The 14,041-nt window shown below is 41.8% G+C and overlaps 1 protein-coding gene across 1 annotated transcript; it reads right to left on the bottom strand.

Annotated features, from left to right (window-relative positions):
* Positions 1 to 1,297: 1,297 nt before the first annotated feature.
* On the bottom strand, positions 1,298 to 13,165 carry sap130a (Sin3A-associated protein a). The gene is made up of 21 exons (XM_026159433.2): positions 13,026 to 13,165; positions 11,527 to 11,654; positions 11,175 to 11,449; positions 10,562 to 10,729; positions 10,381 to 10,477; positions 10,080 to 10,192; positions 9,852 to 9,976; positions 9,574 to 9,721; positions 9,400 to 9,490; positions 9,210 to 9,314; positions 8,860 to 9,001; positions 8,365 to 8,480; positions 7,962 to 8,249; positions 7,697 to 7,871; positions 7,120 to 7,215; positions 6,676 to 7,037; positions 6,346 to 6,591; positions 6,130 to 6,255; positions 3,957 to 4,060; positions 3,619 to 3,732; positions 1,298 to 2,436 (listed from the first exon to the last, which is right to left on the bottom strand). The coding sequence occupies exons 2-21, from the start codon at positions 11,636 to 11,638 to the stop codon at positions 2,278 to 2,280; spliced, it is 3,162 nt and encodes a 1,053-aa protein (XP_026015218.1). The 5' UTR covers positions 11,639 to 11,654; positions 13,026 to 13,165; the 3' UTR covers positions 1,298 to 2,277.
* Between the last annotated feature and the right edge of the window lie 876 nt (positions 13,166 to 14,041).

Consider the following 14,041-nt stretch of genomic DNA (forward strand, 5'->3'; position numbering starts at 1 on the left):
CCCCCCCCCCCCCTAAATTTATTTGTTTTTAAACACCTACTGCTGCTATTTATAAAGTGTTATTTTCACATAGTAAAAGTCAGGTTTCATGGTGGTTGATAAGGTACACAGTAGCACACAAATAGTCATCATATTTTCATTTTTTTGGTCTTTCAGAACTTAAATGGTTCAAAAAACAAGTTAGAGTCTGAGTCAAAAGTGGAATGATGATTATATAAATGCCAGTGACAATAACTTTTCCTGATTGATAAACACGCTGTTGTCATGGGTCAAATACGTGCCAACACGTTGTGATGTATCACAGGCAATTATGTTGTAAAACAGCATGCAGTAAAAGGGAATGACTGGGCTCAGCCTGAAGATAAAAGAAGGCGAATAAAAACAGACAGGTCAGATTATTCCAGAAGCAAAAACCAAAATAAAGGAAGAAATTCAGCTGCATCAACATGTGGCCAAATTAAGTGACACGTGGGACTGAATCAGATTTTTCATGTAGTACTTGGTGACGGTGGGAAGAAAAACCCCGTTAACAGGAAGAAACCTCTGGCAGAAGCAGGCTCAGGGAGGGGCGGCCATCGGCTGTAATAGGCTGGGGGTGAGGTGAGGAAGGAGGTTAATAATAACTAATTACCACCTGATCCAGCCCCAACTATAAGCTTTATAAAAAATATATATATATATTTTTTTTATGCCTAATGTTAAAAGTAAAGAGGGTGTCTGTCTCCCAAATCCAAACTGATAATCTGAAGGTTTATCAGGAAGTCTTTTAGGACAACCTGATAATATTGAATTACAGCATCCAGCCTACAAATAATAAATGGATGAACTAGTTTTTCAATAATACTCTGATGCAGGATGTTTCTAATTTTAGAGATTTGCAAAAATGCAAGAACATAGTCATACATATTTCTATAATGCTGCACTGAATGCTGAACATATGCTAATTAATTAATTGCATATGAATTAGTACAACAAGTATCAGTTCCTGGTTTGTAGTACAGTTTGAAGCGCAACGTTCAAACACTGGCGTACAGGCAGGGAGGGTGAGTTTCAGTTACAAACTGAAACTACATCTGTTTTACACCCACTGCAAGTCTCACTGTGTAAAGAGATCAAAATGTTCTACCTGCTTAAAACCAGGTAGAACATTTTGCTACCAGGCTCATCCTCAACCTGTGACTCCATCTGAGTCAGAATAATTTCCTAATCCACTCATATTTATATAAAGCTGTGAAATGTTTTTATATACGAACACAATTAGCAGGATGAAAACTCAAAAATAAGAGCAGAACTTGTATTGTTTTCAGTATCTTTACTATAATTACACAGACAAAAACAATGTACAAGGTCTGGATGTTTCAGGCTCACTTCAGCTCGTACACTCTGCAGCACAAAGCGGCACGTCACACAGCACACAAAACGTTTCATCAAGTACAAAACTGGAAAAGAACGAGGTCGATGGAAAAACAGAAGCACATTTACAGTGATTTACATGAATTCAGTCCGCTGTTCAAACGAGCACAGCCGCTCTCTTTATTCCAGATTAAGTGAAAGATTTGATGGCAGTTTGAAATATTTTCTCATATCCGGATTTTTAGATTACGCCTAAATTATGGCTGATAAAATATCTTTTTTTGTTTTCTCTTTAAACAAATTAAGCTGCTGGATTTTTTTTTTTTAAAAAGGAAGCAGTAGAAGTAACCTGAAACTTTTCTTTAAATGACATTTTAACAGCATCTGGAGAGCGTGTGGAGCAGCTCGGCCCGGTCCATCTCATGTACACTGACAAAATAAAGGCACAGACTGATGAAAAGAGCACGACTGAGATTAGTCCGTTTACAGTTTGCTAAAGGAGTCCTTTTGAATGATTCTGACCGGCTCCGTTGGATAACTCACCTTGCACCTCTTTTTAGAGCCGAATATCACAGATACACAATGTGCCAAAAGTCTTACAAGAGGCAGAAACTAAGTTAGTAACAAGGATCTTTCGGGGGGGGGTTCATACATTAAAAGAAAGGGGAAGGGGGCAAAACAAAACACGGTGGCCATCAAGTGGCCACTCTAACAACCTACAATGTTCCTGTGTTTTGAACGAGAACCAGTTCCTGTTCCTCGAAGCCGTCCTGTTGCTCTTCTCTGTGCCCACAGATATGGAGGGTGCGTGTGATTGTATGCAGCAAATCATAGCACCAAAACTCTGAGCAGCTCCTTCACCCCTACACGGAGAGAGAGGCGGTGGGAACGGCAGCGGTTTCTTGGCAGATGGGGAGGTCGCTCTTACGCCCGTTCTTTGCGCTTCAGTTTGGAGGACTTCTTGACTGTGCCGTTCTTGTTGAGCAGCTTCAGGACCTTCTCCTTGTGGTCGAGCACTTTCATCATGGTGTCTCTGGCCTCGGTCACCTGGTCCATCACCAGTTTACAGCGCTGCATGTTACCCTGAGGAGAAATGTACTGATTGAGTTTGCTAAACTCATTACTAACATTACATGTACCTGAAAGAGAGAAGTTGTGGGCCTTTTTCCAGCCTGCCTAACAAGAACAAAAAGGAACTACATGAACAAACTACAGAAGAAGAAAAAAAGCAGCAGTTTACAAAACTCAGAAGCCCAATCTGTGTTAAAGAGGATCTGCTATACTCATTTCCAGCCAATACTTCTATTCTTGGACTCCAGAGCAGCTTTGCATGATTACAGCTAAAAATAATCCTTATTTATCTTACACTGGGCCTGGTCCCGCCCCTCAGTTCATCCTCTGTCTCCTCCCCCTTAAAGCGAAGCTTAATTGGATTGGCTGGCCATTGAACAGCTGTGTTACACATAACCATATGACGGCTATCTGCTGTCACTAGGATCATAGAGAGCCAAGTCTGTGTTTATAATGAAGGTGTCAAACATAAGGCGCGGGGGCCAGAAATGGCCTGCCAAAAACTCCAGTTTGCCCCACTGTGTGATTTTAGAAGATGTCCAGGGTTTAAATTTTTGGACTTTGAAATCAATTTTACTTTAGTTTTAAACATGTTTTTGCTGCTGATGACACAGAGAGAAAAGCAGAGAGAACATTGGTTTGTTTTTAGTATAAACTTCATTTTTCAGATGCTTTACATTGTGGGTTCATAAGCTGTGCTGTTCGAAACTTTAAGGAGAAATTCAGACAAGTTGACAAAACCAAATCGCCTCTAAAAAGTGAACTGGATTCAGAGAGACACAATATTCTTCTATAACCAACTCAGCATCATCACTGGACCAGGGCAGGCGGACTCACCCAATAAGCAATAAAATTTGTATCCACATGGTTTATAACCAAATGAGTGTATTTTGGAGGGTGAAGCACTGAACTTTGCTTTGTCATTAACTTTGCTAATCACAGTGAGAGTCTGGCATTAAACACATCACAGGTATGCTGTTTTTATTCGCACCGTTCTTCATGTTTTCATTCCTGTTTAGTCTTTTTTTCTCCGCTGAGGTTTTAATTATCTATTTACTAAATATCTTAAAAGAAGTCCTGAAGTTCTTAACTCCGGCCCACCCCACATGTATAACTTAGGAAATACTGATTTTTTAAAATTTGCATAACCTGAGCAGTGAAACCTTTATTTTTAATGTGCAGCAACAACCTCACCTGTATTAGTTCGTTAATTCGGTGAAGGTCGTCATCTGCGCCGGCCCTCTTCTTTGGAATCAGACCCTCCTGAAGGGTGGAGAGGCGGCTGTACACATCATGCTCCAAACTCGACTGCAGAACAAGCGATAAAAAAAAAAAAAAATCTGCTTGTTAAAGAGCGTAAAAGTCTCTGAACTGAAATGCAAAGTCACACTGAAATATTGTAACAATTTTTTTAATTGATTACATTTCTTTTTAAAAACAGAAGCTCACTTTAAGCACTATTTCCCCCCAATTTAAAGACAAAACTATATTAACTGGGCCAATATAATAAAGGTCAGGAGGTCAGCACCCACCAGCTGCCTGAGCTGTGCCGCACACAGGTGAATCTTCCAGCCTTGTGCTCTGCATGCCACTCCTCTCTGATTGGCCATATCCTGCAAGGAGCCCTTCTTCTCTTCTGAAACATTAACAAAAAGCAGAATTAAACTGAGGAAAATGACAAAGAAGATTCAACATAAGCCTTTCAAACACTTCACTGATCGCTCCTCTCTGTTTTTTAATTTTAACCTCAATTACGGTTATAACATTTTATTTGAGTTTGGCTTTTTTTTTTTAAATAATAAAATCAAGATTATAATACAAACAAAAGGAATTTGTTTACTCTTATTGCATATTTGGTATTATTGTAGGATCTGCCTTACAATATAAAGCGCCTTGAGGTGACTGTTGTTGTGATTTGGCGCAGTATAAATAAAACTGAATTGAACTGAATTGATTTTGTCTTGCATGATTCAGAAGCATAACAGTGCATTTTTGCTCAACCCCTCAAACTCTAAACTCACTCGATGTTTAGTTCAACTTGTGTCAAGATAAACAAATGGTTATGACTTACCTGCAATTTAAATCAGTGTCTTTTACGTGTAATGATTTATCTTTATTTATAACAGTGTTTTCACATTAATGAGCTTTTCAGGGTTTGCACGCATTTTTCAGGGTCAAATTCAAGCACTTTTTAAGCACTTTCAAGGTCAATTTTCAAGCTTTTCCAGCACATTACCAAAAAACAAAAAAAGGGAAAAAAATGCACGTTTCCCTTAGCATCACCTCTGTAAGGTCATGTAAAAAACATTTGTTAAAACATAGAAAAATGCCCCACAGACAAATACTGAAAAATGAAACTATATGCATGTTGCACAAACTCAAAAAATATATACATTTCTCTTACAAATTAAGATTTGCAAATGTGAACAAATCAGCTTGTTAGAGATATTCATCTCCACTTGAAAAAAACACAACAACAACCCCACAAAACAAGAAAACTGCACCAAACACCACAATGATACACAGCAAGGCCAAACTAATAAGTCTTTTCATTAGATATTGATGCTTCTTTGATATGTGACACAAAAAATAGGAGACAGATGTTTGTTTGTGTTTTTTAACTAGTTAAGCACCCAGCACCCCCAAATATGGGGGAAAAAGGGAGGAGATCACGTTTACTCAGTTACAACACGAGGTCAGAAATATAAGTGCCGACATGAGTGGTTTCCACAGAAACCTCTGAATCTCAGCTAAAATCTCATATAAACCATTTCTGGAAACACCAAACAAAGCAAAGACACCAAACAGTTAAAAAAGCAGTTACGTCACCATGAACCTGTGGACAGGTAATATCCATATTTTGATTTATGATTTTCTGGAGTTAAATGTGAACTGAAGCATATTTTCAAAGGTGTTATATGCTATAAAATACTTAGACGAGGGATATAAAAAAAATCAAATTTTTCTATGTTTGAGTCACAGCAACTTTGCCATAGTAACATCTGCAGTAATATTTACACGTCTGATGACATCTCACAAGTGTTAGCTTTATTTTGATACCAAGACTGTTTACACAGAGTTTGTAATTGCAGAGAAATACTCCATTTATTTTGGTCATTTCATTTTCGAGCAGAAAGCTCAGAAAACCCCTGGGGCCTAATAGCTTAAAGTTAATTTCCAATAAAACCAACTGTAAGTTGTTTAACTACATTGTTGTCTGTATTATTGTTAAAGTTGTTAAAATGCACAAGCATCTACCTAAAATCTATTTATTTAGTCTATCATCAGTGATTTTATTAAGTACAATTATAATGTATTGTTCATCTCTGGGTGGCCTTTAGGGTCAAAAACAGTCCCTGATCATGGCCTAACTCTCCACCGGGTGACTGTGTCACCCATCACCCTTACCTCTGTTTTTCTTTTTTTGGTTCTCATTTGAATTATAATAGTAATTAAAGTAAATACCTTTAATAGCCATGTTTTCAACTCTGTTTTTGAGTTCAGGATCTGCATGTTTGATGCATTAATGGATAATTAATTAATCATACAGCTGCACAAAAGTTTACAAAAATATCCATCAATATTTACCACACATATAGGAATCTACAGTGAAATTAAAAAGCAACCCCCCTTTGCAGTTACTGAAAAAGCTGCTGCTGGTATGAAATATTAAATATTTTTGTTTGCAGCCAGTAAGACACTCACCTTTGACCCGGATGTCGCTGTACCTCTGGAAATGGTGATAAGCAGCTTTCCAGGGGTTACGATAGTGCCGCAAAAGTGTAATAGGTGGGCGAGGCTTCACCGGCACGTAGCGCACTCCTTCTTCATCTTCAACATAGAAACAGGTGTTACAAAACTAATAGTGCAGACAGGAAACATCACCATCATCATCCGCACCGCCATGATCAGTTTACATACCGACATACTCCCTTGGTGGAGATTCCCGTCTCTCGGCCCTGCCGGTGATGGGCCTGCCTGGGGTCTTCTCCTCATCCGTGCTGTTAGTCTCGACCATCTCGCTCTCCTCTGTGGAAATGACATGCTGCTGCTTGCGGGGCTTCTTTCTCGGGGAGGCTCCAGGGATCAGATCGCCTGTGGCTGGGGTGCTCAGGGTGGACGTCTGTGTGGTGAGGGCTGGGGCCGCTGACATACTCGTGTTGGGATCTAAGGGGAAGCCTGCATGTTAGTTTTTATTTATATTTTCTATAAAGATGACTTTAACATTTGGAGCACAAACACGTTTGTCACCTGGCTGAGAGGTGTCCATCGCCTCCACTTCCTGCTTGATTTTCACATCTGGGCAGACAGAGCTCGCGGCACATGCTGGAGTGCTGCTGGCAGCCGGCTGGGTGGGGGAAGCCACAGTGTTGGCCATCGAGGCCGGGACAGGGGGAGTCACAGCCATGGCAGCCGGCAAGGAGGACAGGACAGTGGAGGGCTGTGAGGGAGGCACGGGGCCGGGTGTAGCCAGCATGGTGGGGATGGCTTGAGCGAGGTGCTGAGTGTTCGAGGACACCGCCTGCTGCTCTCCACCCTGAGAAGGCAATGCTTCTACTGTAGCTATGACAGGAGGGGCCACTGCCATGTGCACCTCAGCTTTGGGCTTCACTCTGATGGATGAACAAAACCCGTTACATCACTGACACAGAACAGGAAATGAACACGCGTGTAACAAATGAGACACAAGCTCACCCAGCGGGTCGAGGCGATCCCGCTCCTCTCACGCCGCTGTCAATTCTCCCAGTACTGGCTTCAGACTGGGCGGGGATCAGGTTCTTACGAACACACCTGAGAAAGGGGAAGTGTAGAAAAGAAAACATTAAACTATTTTACTGGAATTGGAAGTTTGATATGGTTTGACATGGATATTTTGACACTGTGGATTCAGAGCTGTTGATCAGCGTGTGAAAGTAATCCTCCGTTTAGAGCGAGTACTGAAAATCTCCAACAACGATGCTTCTGTGTTTCTCCCTCACTCCTTTACTCTCACCATGTTTGGTTAAAGAGATTTTATATATAAGCTTGAAAATATTCAGTTCAGTGCTGTTTCAAACCTTTAGTTTGTTTACTCTGGTTAGAATAAGTTGGTGAGTTTACGACTTTTCCTGTTTTGGTTTCAAAACTAGCCATCTCTCTAGTAGGGAATCATCTGTGTATTCATCTCAGTTTTATTTCTACCCTGCAAAATGTCTCAGCATTCTCCATATTTATTTTAGAAAAACAAGATGTAAGGTTTACTGCAAAACCCTGCTTCATGTGTTATACTCACGTTTCATTGGCGGGCTTCTTGCGGAGAATACTCGGTCTTGGGGAGGAGACCAGTGTGGGAGCTCCTCCCACTCCTCCCCCCTGGGTGTGCGCCTGCACCATGGTGGCTACCGGCTGGGTCGTGCTGAAGGTGCTGCTAATGGGGCTTGCTACAAAGCCATCAGCCAAAACAACCCCTGAATTTAAAAAAACAAACAAACATTAATTACAAACAAATTTCAGTAAAAGACTCAGAGACCATGCTATTTGGTATGATCTGTAACTACCAGGCTTTGCTTCAGACTGCGGTTGCTGCTGCTGTTGAGTGACCGGCGCCTGCTGCATTCCCTGTGTGGTGATTGACGCAGACGTGTGCAAACCCTGAACGCCTATCGATGCAGGCTGAATGCCCTGCGCTGCGATCGGTGCTTGCTGGATCCCCTGGGTGCTGATCTGTGCAGACGGCAGACCGATGCGGTCCACTGCCATCAGCTGCATGCGGTTCAATTGCACAGTGGTCGCCACGCCCACTCCAGCTTGAGCTGGCAACGCTGAAGTCGGAGCTTGAGGAGTAACTTAGAGAGCACAAAAGGGTAAAAGATTTTTCAAATCCCAGGCTCTACATTACACTAAACTAGACTTAAGTCCTTCCAATAATGAGCAGACACTCGGACTATAGCAAGTGCTTACCGGGGTACGGGCGGATGGTGGACACAGAGCTGCTAATAGGGGTGTAGGTATGTGGCAGAGGGTATGACGAAGTGTAGGCAGGCAGGAAATACTGGAACTGCACTGGTACAGAAGGTCTTAACAAGAAAGAAACAAGAATTAAAACAAGATCGGATTGGTTGTCTTCATTGTCTGTGATGTTTTATACTTTAAACTCTTGTGATCTGGATCATTGCCACATGCTGGTCCAGACTTAAAGAGATATTTAATATATTTAATACTTTTGAATTGGAAGTTTTATGGAGGGAGAACAACAAAGAGGATATGCTGAAAGGTAAAATGGAAAACACAATGTGACAACTTGTTTTCTAATTGGCCAAAAATTTTAACTGAAATTAAACTTGGATTAATTCCACAACTTTAGAGGAAATAAGAGGAAAGCGCACAGATTTTTGATACAACTGTGTAATACCCCATCATATGATCAGACTAAATTCCCCAGCACAGTGAGCTCACCTATTGTCGCTGCGGGCTTCCATGGTGACAGGGTTGGGAGAAGACCTGTGGCCAGGGATGGGGATGAGGTTGGCTCTCTCTCCTGGGTAGTCAGGCTGAACACGGGGTGAAGAATGGGCGATAGGCTGAGGGACCACTTTAGCTGTGAACAACACCCCAGAAGACTGTTAAGAAAAGCTACATGCTAATAATGAAAGGTGAGATAGCATATGTAGGGATGTGCATGCACTAGAAATAATATTTCATTACTTCCAAGTTGTAAAAACGCAGCTCGTTCTGTTCCATGTCATTTAAAAAGGCAGCAGCACAAAAATGAATGTTGCATGAACGAGGCCAAAGAGTCAACATACCAACAGGGATGGTGGAGGTGGTCACTGCTGTAGCATGAGAAGAGTGTGAGGCCATTGTCATGGTGACAATCGTGCTACTTGTCATTTGGGTGTGTGTCACAGCGCCTAAACAGAAATGAAACAAGATTTCAGCTTCTTCTTTAGTAACATTACAAAGATTTGACATGCTAATCAAGATAAAAGCTGATACCTATTGTAGTTGTTGATGGCACAGTGTTCGTGGCAACTATTGGTGCCACAGTTGCTGCAGCTACTGGTGTCACATTACTGAATATGGATTTCTGTATGGAAAAAAGGCAAGATTTTAGTTATTATGCAAAATAAATATTGCATATTTTTGCAGTGCATCATCAAGAGTAGTAACCTGTGTCATTGTGTGCGGAGGCTGGGACTTCTGAGCTCCGACTGCAGGGTGTGATGGCAAAGTGATCCGTGTGGCTGTGTCACGGGTCCCCTGAGGCCTCTGGATGCTGACAGCGGGTGGAGGGGGGTGAATGGTCATTGCTGGACGCCTGAAATAGTAAAATAAATAAATAGATAAATATGACCTCTTCAAAAATGCAAAGTAAACAAGTAGCACTAAACTGCAAACAAACTTGGCTAAGAACATACTGAACGATCTCAGACTTTATCTTTTCTTACCCATGTATCACCTCTGGAGAGTGTGAGACTGTCTGGCTGATAACTGGAGATTGAGTTCTAGTCACTGAGATGGGAGCCACCACGGTTGGGAGGACAGCTGTAGAGGTTGTTGCAGGAGATCGGGACTGTGGACAGTATGGAAAAACAAAAAACAGCAGCAGCCTTATACTCTGTGCTTCTACATAACTAACATGAATATTCTTATTTCTTTAAAGTTCTGCAGGGCACCTGAATCTGGTGAATGATGTGTGGCACTGTCGGCTGGGCAGTTCCTGCACTTGCTCCAGTGGCTGGCCGCAAGACAGTTTTGGAGCTGGACATAACAGCTGCTGCAGCAGCCCCTGCAGGACAGAAAATACAGCAATCCATCAAAATGCAAGCCTGACATACTGTCGACAACATTTAGGAGATGACTGTCCAAATCAGTTTGCATCTAACTTTTACTTTCTCTTTGACAGATCATTTACAAGTACTCGTTTCCCAAAGCTGCACTAAAGGTACTCCCACAGGAGTCTTCCTCGCTATATACCTCGAGGCAAGTGTGGTGGGAAGGACTGTTGAGGAACTGCAGCAGGGGTCCTGATGATCTGAAAGTTCGGCATCAGGTGCACGTTGCTTGAGTGACCCTTAAACACCAAGAAAGCAGTACAGGTCTTTAGTTGTCAGCAGGAAAAAGACAAACATTAAAAGCAAATGTAGAAAAGACTCACCTGCTGACCACTGATGGTTGCCACAGGGATAGACGGGGTGGTAGCGATGCTGCTCTCGATGGTGACTGTTATGTGACCAGGCACCTTGGGGGGTATGGGCATATGAGCCTGGTTGGAAGCTGGTGCTGGAGCAATAAGACGACTTGGCATTGGTGACTTCAAGACCGCCTGAAAAAGACATCAATTTAAAAAAATTAACATCTGTTTGTTTTAACAAATAATACAAGCTAGATGATCAGATTCAGACAGCCCAGGTGAAAGGTTCAAGCTCAAGTAAAAAAAGAAATATCCTATGATGAGATTCCTGTCTACAGCATTACATTTTCCCCCCACAGATCAGAGTTTTACTGAACCTTTTGGTACTTCAGAGCTAATTTTAACTTTAAGTTATTGTTGGGTAGCTTAGTCTACAATAACATACTTTTTAAAATATAAGGAAAATTGGCGTCTTATTATTTTCAGGAATTGCAAAAACTGAGACCAGGGGGGAAAATGTTACGTTGAACACTGTCTACACTCAGAAAACTTTGCCAATATAAGAGAGCAAATTATGTTCCTTTTACTTTGGAGATGGTTAAGTTTATAGAAACTCAAACAGAGACTTAAAGGTCACCTTCATCTGGCTTTCAGTAAGCACTGCAGGCTGGCCCTGTGGGAGCTGGACAGAGGGGGTCGGTAAGGTCGCAGGTGTGCCGGGCTGAATGGCCACATTTTGGGTGGCAGCTGGAGGCTGGCCGAGCTGCGTCTGTACTTGTGGGTATGGTCTGACCACCATGGTCTCTTGCTTTTCATCTCTGAAAGTTGAGGTTCCCCCGCCACCGGCAGGTGGATGATCATGCTGACCGTGGTCACCATCCCGACTGCTGTCTGCATCTCCACCACCTCCACCTGAGGAAAAACAACTTGATTAGACATCAACTACACACTTACATCTTCTCTGCCATTTTTGTGTGATTAAATGTTACCTGAAGCGCTTGACGGTTGATTGACAGGCACCAGGTTTCCAGGTGCTGGGATCTGAGGTGCTCCCCCACTGGAAGCAGGCAGCCCATGTCGGGGGAATTGCTGGGAGCTCATTTTAACTATTTATGATCTAAAACAGGATGCAAAGCAGATGCACACAGGATATGACAAAGTTAAAAACACCATCATAGGCATCATGGGAAACAGGGAGAAAAGGCTGAGGAATGCCAGATTTGCCAAATTACACAAGAAACTGACTGAGAATCTGTGACAACTGGTCTAATGGAGTTATTAATCCAAAAGTGAGATTTTTGGGGTGAAATTGTTGTGGATATAACGAGAGGTGAGGAAAGAGGTTCAAAAATGAGTTTCCACCGCCATCTGTAAAACACAATGGAGGCTCAATCATGGAGGATATTTTGAAAATTAATGTAAATATGAATACAAAACGTTACGAATGTAAGCTCGTTAGAACTGCACAAACTCCGTTTTGGCCTTATGTACTGTATTTCCATGTATGTTTGCATGTTTCAAATAATTTCTGCACCCATTTCCCAATGTGTCAAGACTTTTTGCACAGTACAGTTCAGTTTCTAATAGGCTTTTTTCCATACAGCCGCTGTATGCCTACTACGATTTAAAAATTAAATATATTTATGACACAAATATCTTTTACGGCATAACTGTTCATTATGGACGTGCTTTGCATAGTTATGGATACAGACTATCTTCACTCTTACTGAAAATACTAAAACATCCAATTATTAAAGTTAATTATTGTAGCTACGTACAGACAACGTGAGACTGTAAGCCCCGAATACCACACAGGGTTAGCTTAAGTATCCCGGGATGTGGTTAAATTCCCGACCTGAATAGAGATTATTTTCCCCTGGTATAAATACAAGTGTGCCGTGAAATTTTAGCTCACCCTTTGGTCACAAAATATTTGAAAACCTCTGCTCTTGACGATCCAGTCCGAGGACCTCAACAACAACAAAAGCCATGTAGATTAACCCTTCACATGCAGCGCGGGAACGTAAAACGGACAGACGGAGGGCAGAGAACGTGTCCATGAAATTAAGAGCTGTTTAACATCACAGGAAAAAGCTGTATTTGAGTGTCTGAAAAGGATCGAACGTCTTCAGTACCTTTGTTTGACATTATGTAGTCGGTATCGTATGACAGGCAGCAAACTGAGTCGATGCGCACCAAATATGACGTTAACAAGCATGCACAGAAAAGGCCTTTCAACTAGAATCACACCCGTTTTCAGCTCAGTCAGATACTATCCACCGTGGTGGCTGTTTTAGCCTCTGTAACCCTAAAACCGAAAAGCTGCCTCATTAGGCAGCTATCCCACCTAGCAGCATGCTAACACTGGAAGCGCTAGCCCCGCTAACCTGCTTTTCATGCCAAATCCTGAACTTTATACAGAGTACAGCGGCACAAACTTCCTACAGCTAAAAGGACAAAAAGGCTGTTGTGTGTGCGCAGACTTTACCGTATCGATGAGTTGCTGGGCAATGCTCGTTTTGTGGATTACAATTTTTCCATTCGTCTTTTCTTTTTTTCACTCTCAAAATGCAAGCCGGAAGACCGCTGAGAAAGGACTGCACCTACTTTCTACATTCAACCAACCAGAGAAGGGACTGCTCGATCGCTAGCCAATAGAAATGTTTTTAGCGCCATAAAGCGGTACAACGGGCTGAAGGAGGTAGGCGGTTGTTAGGGGGACGCTAAGACACTCTAGTCACGTGATCGACGGACGCAATCGAGCTCACTTTGGAGCCAAGTGGGAACCTCCGAAAAAAGGAAGCCAAGGCGGAAGTGCAAAAAACTGCAGTTCCTCTAAAGGCCACTTGATGCTGCCTATGCTTCAACAGCAATGAAATATCCGCACAGAAAGTAATTAATTCAAAGAAATAAGCGACCAGACACACAATTCAAGAATTAAATGACAAAAAACACCCCAATATTTTTAAAGTAAAGGATTTCAGGCACCCCTCATAATGTACAATAGTCAAAAATCCTGTTAAAGTGTTAAGCTGTCTTTAACGTGTAAATTTCCTGATTTACGGGAGAAATAAACACTGTTAATATGATCTCCACTGCCTGATTTTTGTTTTTTAATAAACAGGAGCTCAGTCTCCCTTTGCAAATCAAATAAAACATATCCCTAGGGGTTTTTTTTATGTTTTCATTTTCGCTTAGATGCAAAACAAACAAAGAAAGCTTCTAAATCTTCCCTTTCACTCATGTTGCTATCCTTTTGTCACCAATCACAAGGACAGGAACAAAACTTAAAGTAAAGCTTCAAAACATTAAGATCCAAGCCCTTATTAAAGACATTTTGTTATCTTACACTTTATGCTTTCCCCACTACTGAAAAAGCTCTGGCATGAAGTTCAGTCCCAGCACACCAGGTGTCAGTTTGAGAGGAGGAGCAACTGTAATACCTTCACATGAACACTAGAGAGCAGCAGCAGGTCATCAAAACATCTTTACATTCTCTACATG

This window comes from Astatotilapia calliptera, chromosome 23, assembly GCF_964374335.1.
Source record: "Astatotilapia calliptera chromosome 23, fAstCal68.1, whole genome shotgun sequence".
Taxonomy (NCBI): Eukaryota; Metazoa; Chordata; class Actinopteri; order Cichliformes; family Cichlidae; genus Astatotilapia; species Astatotilapia calliptera.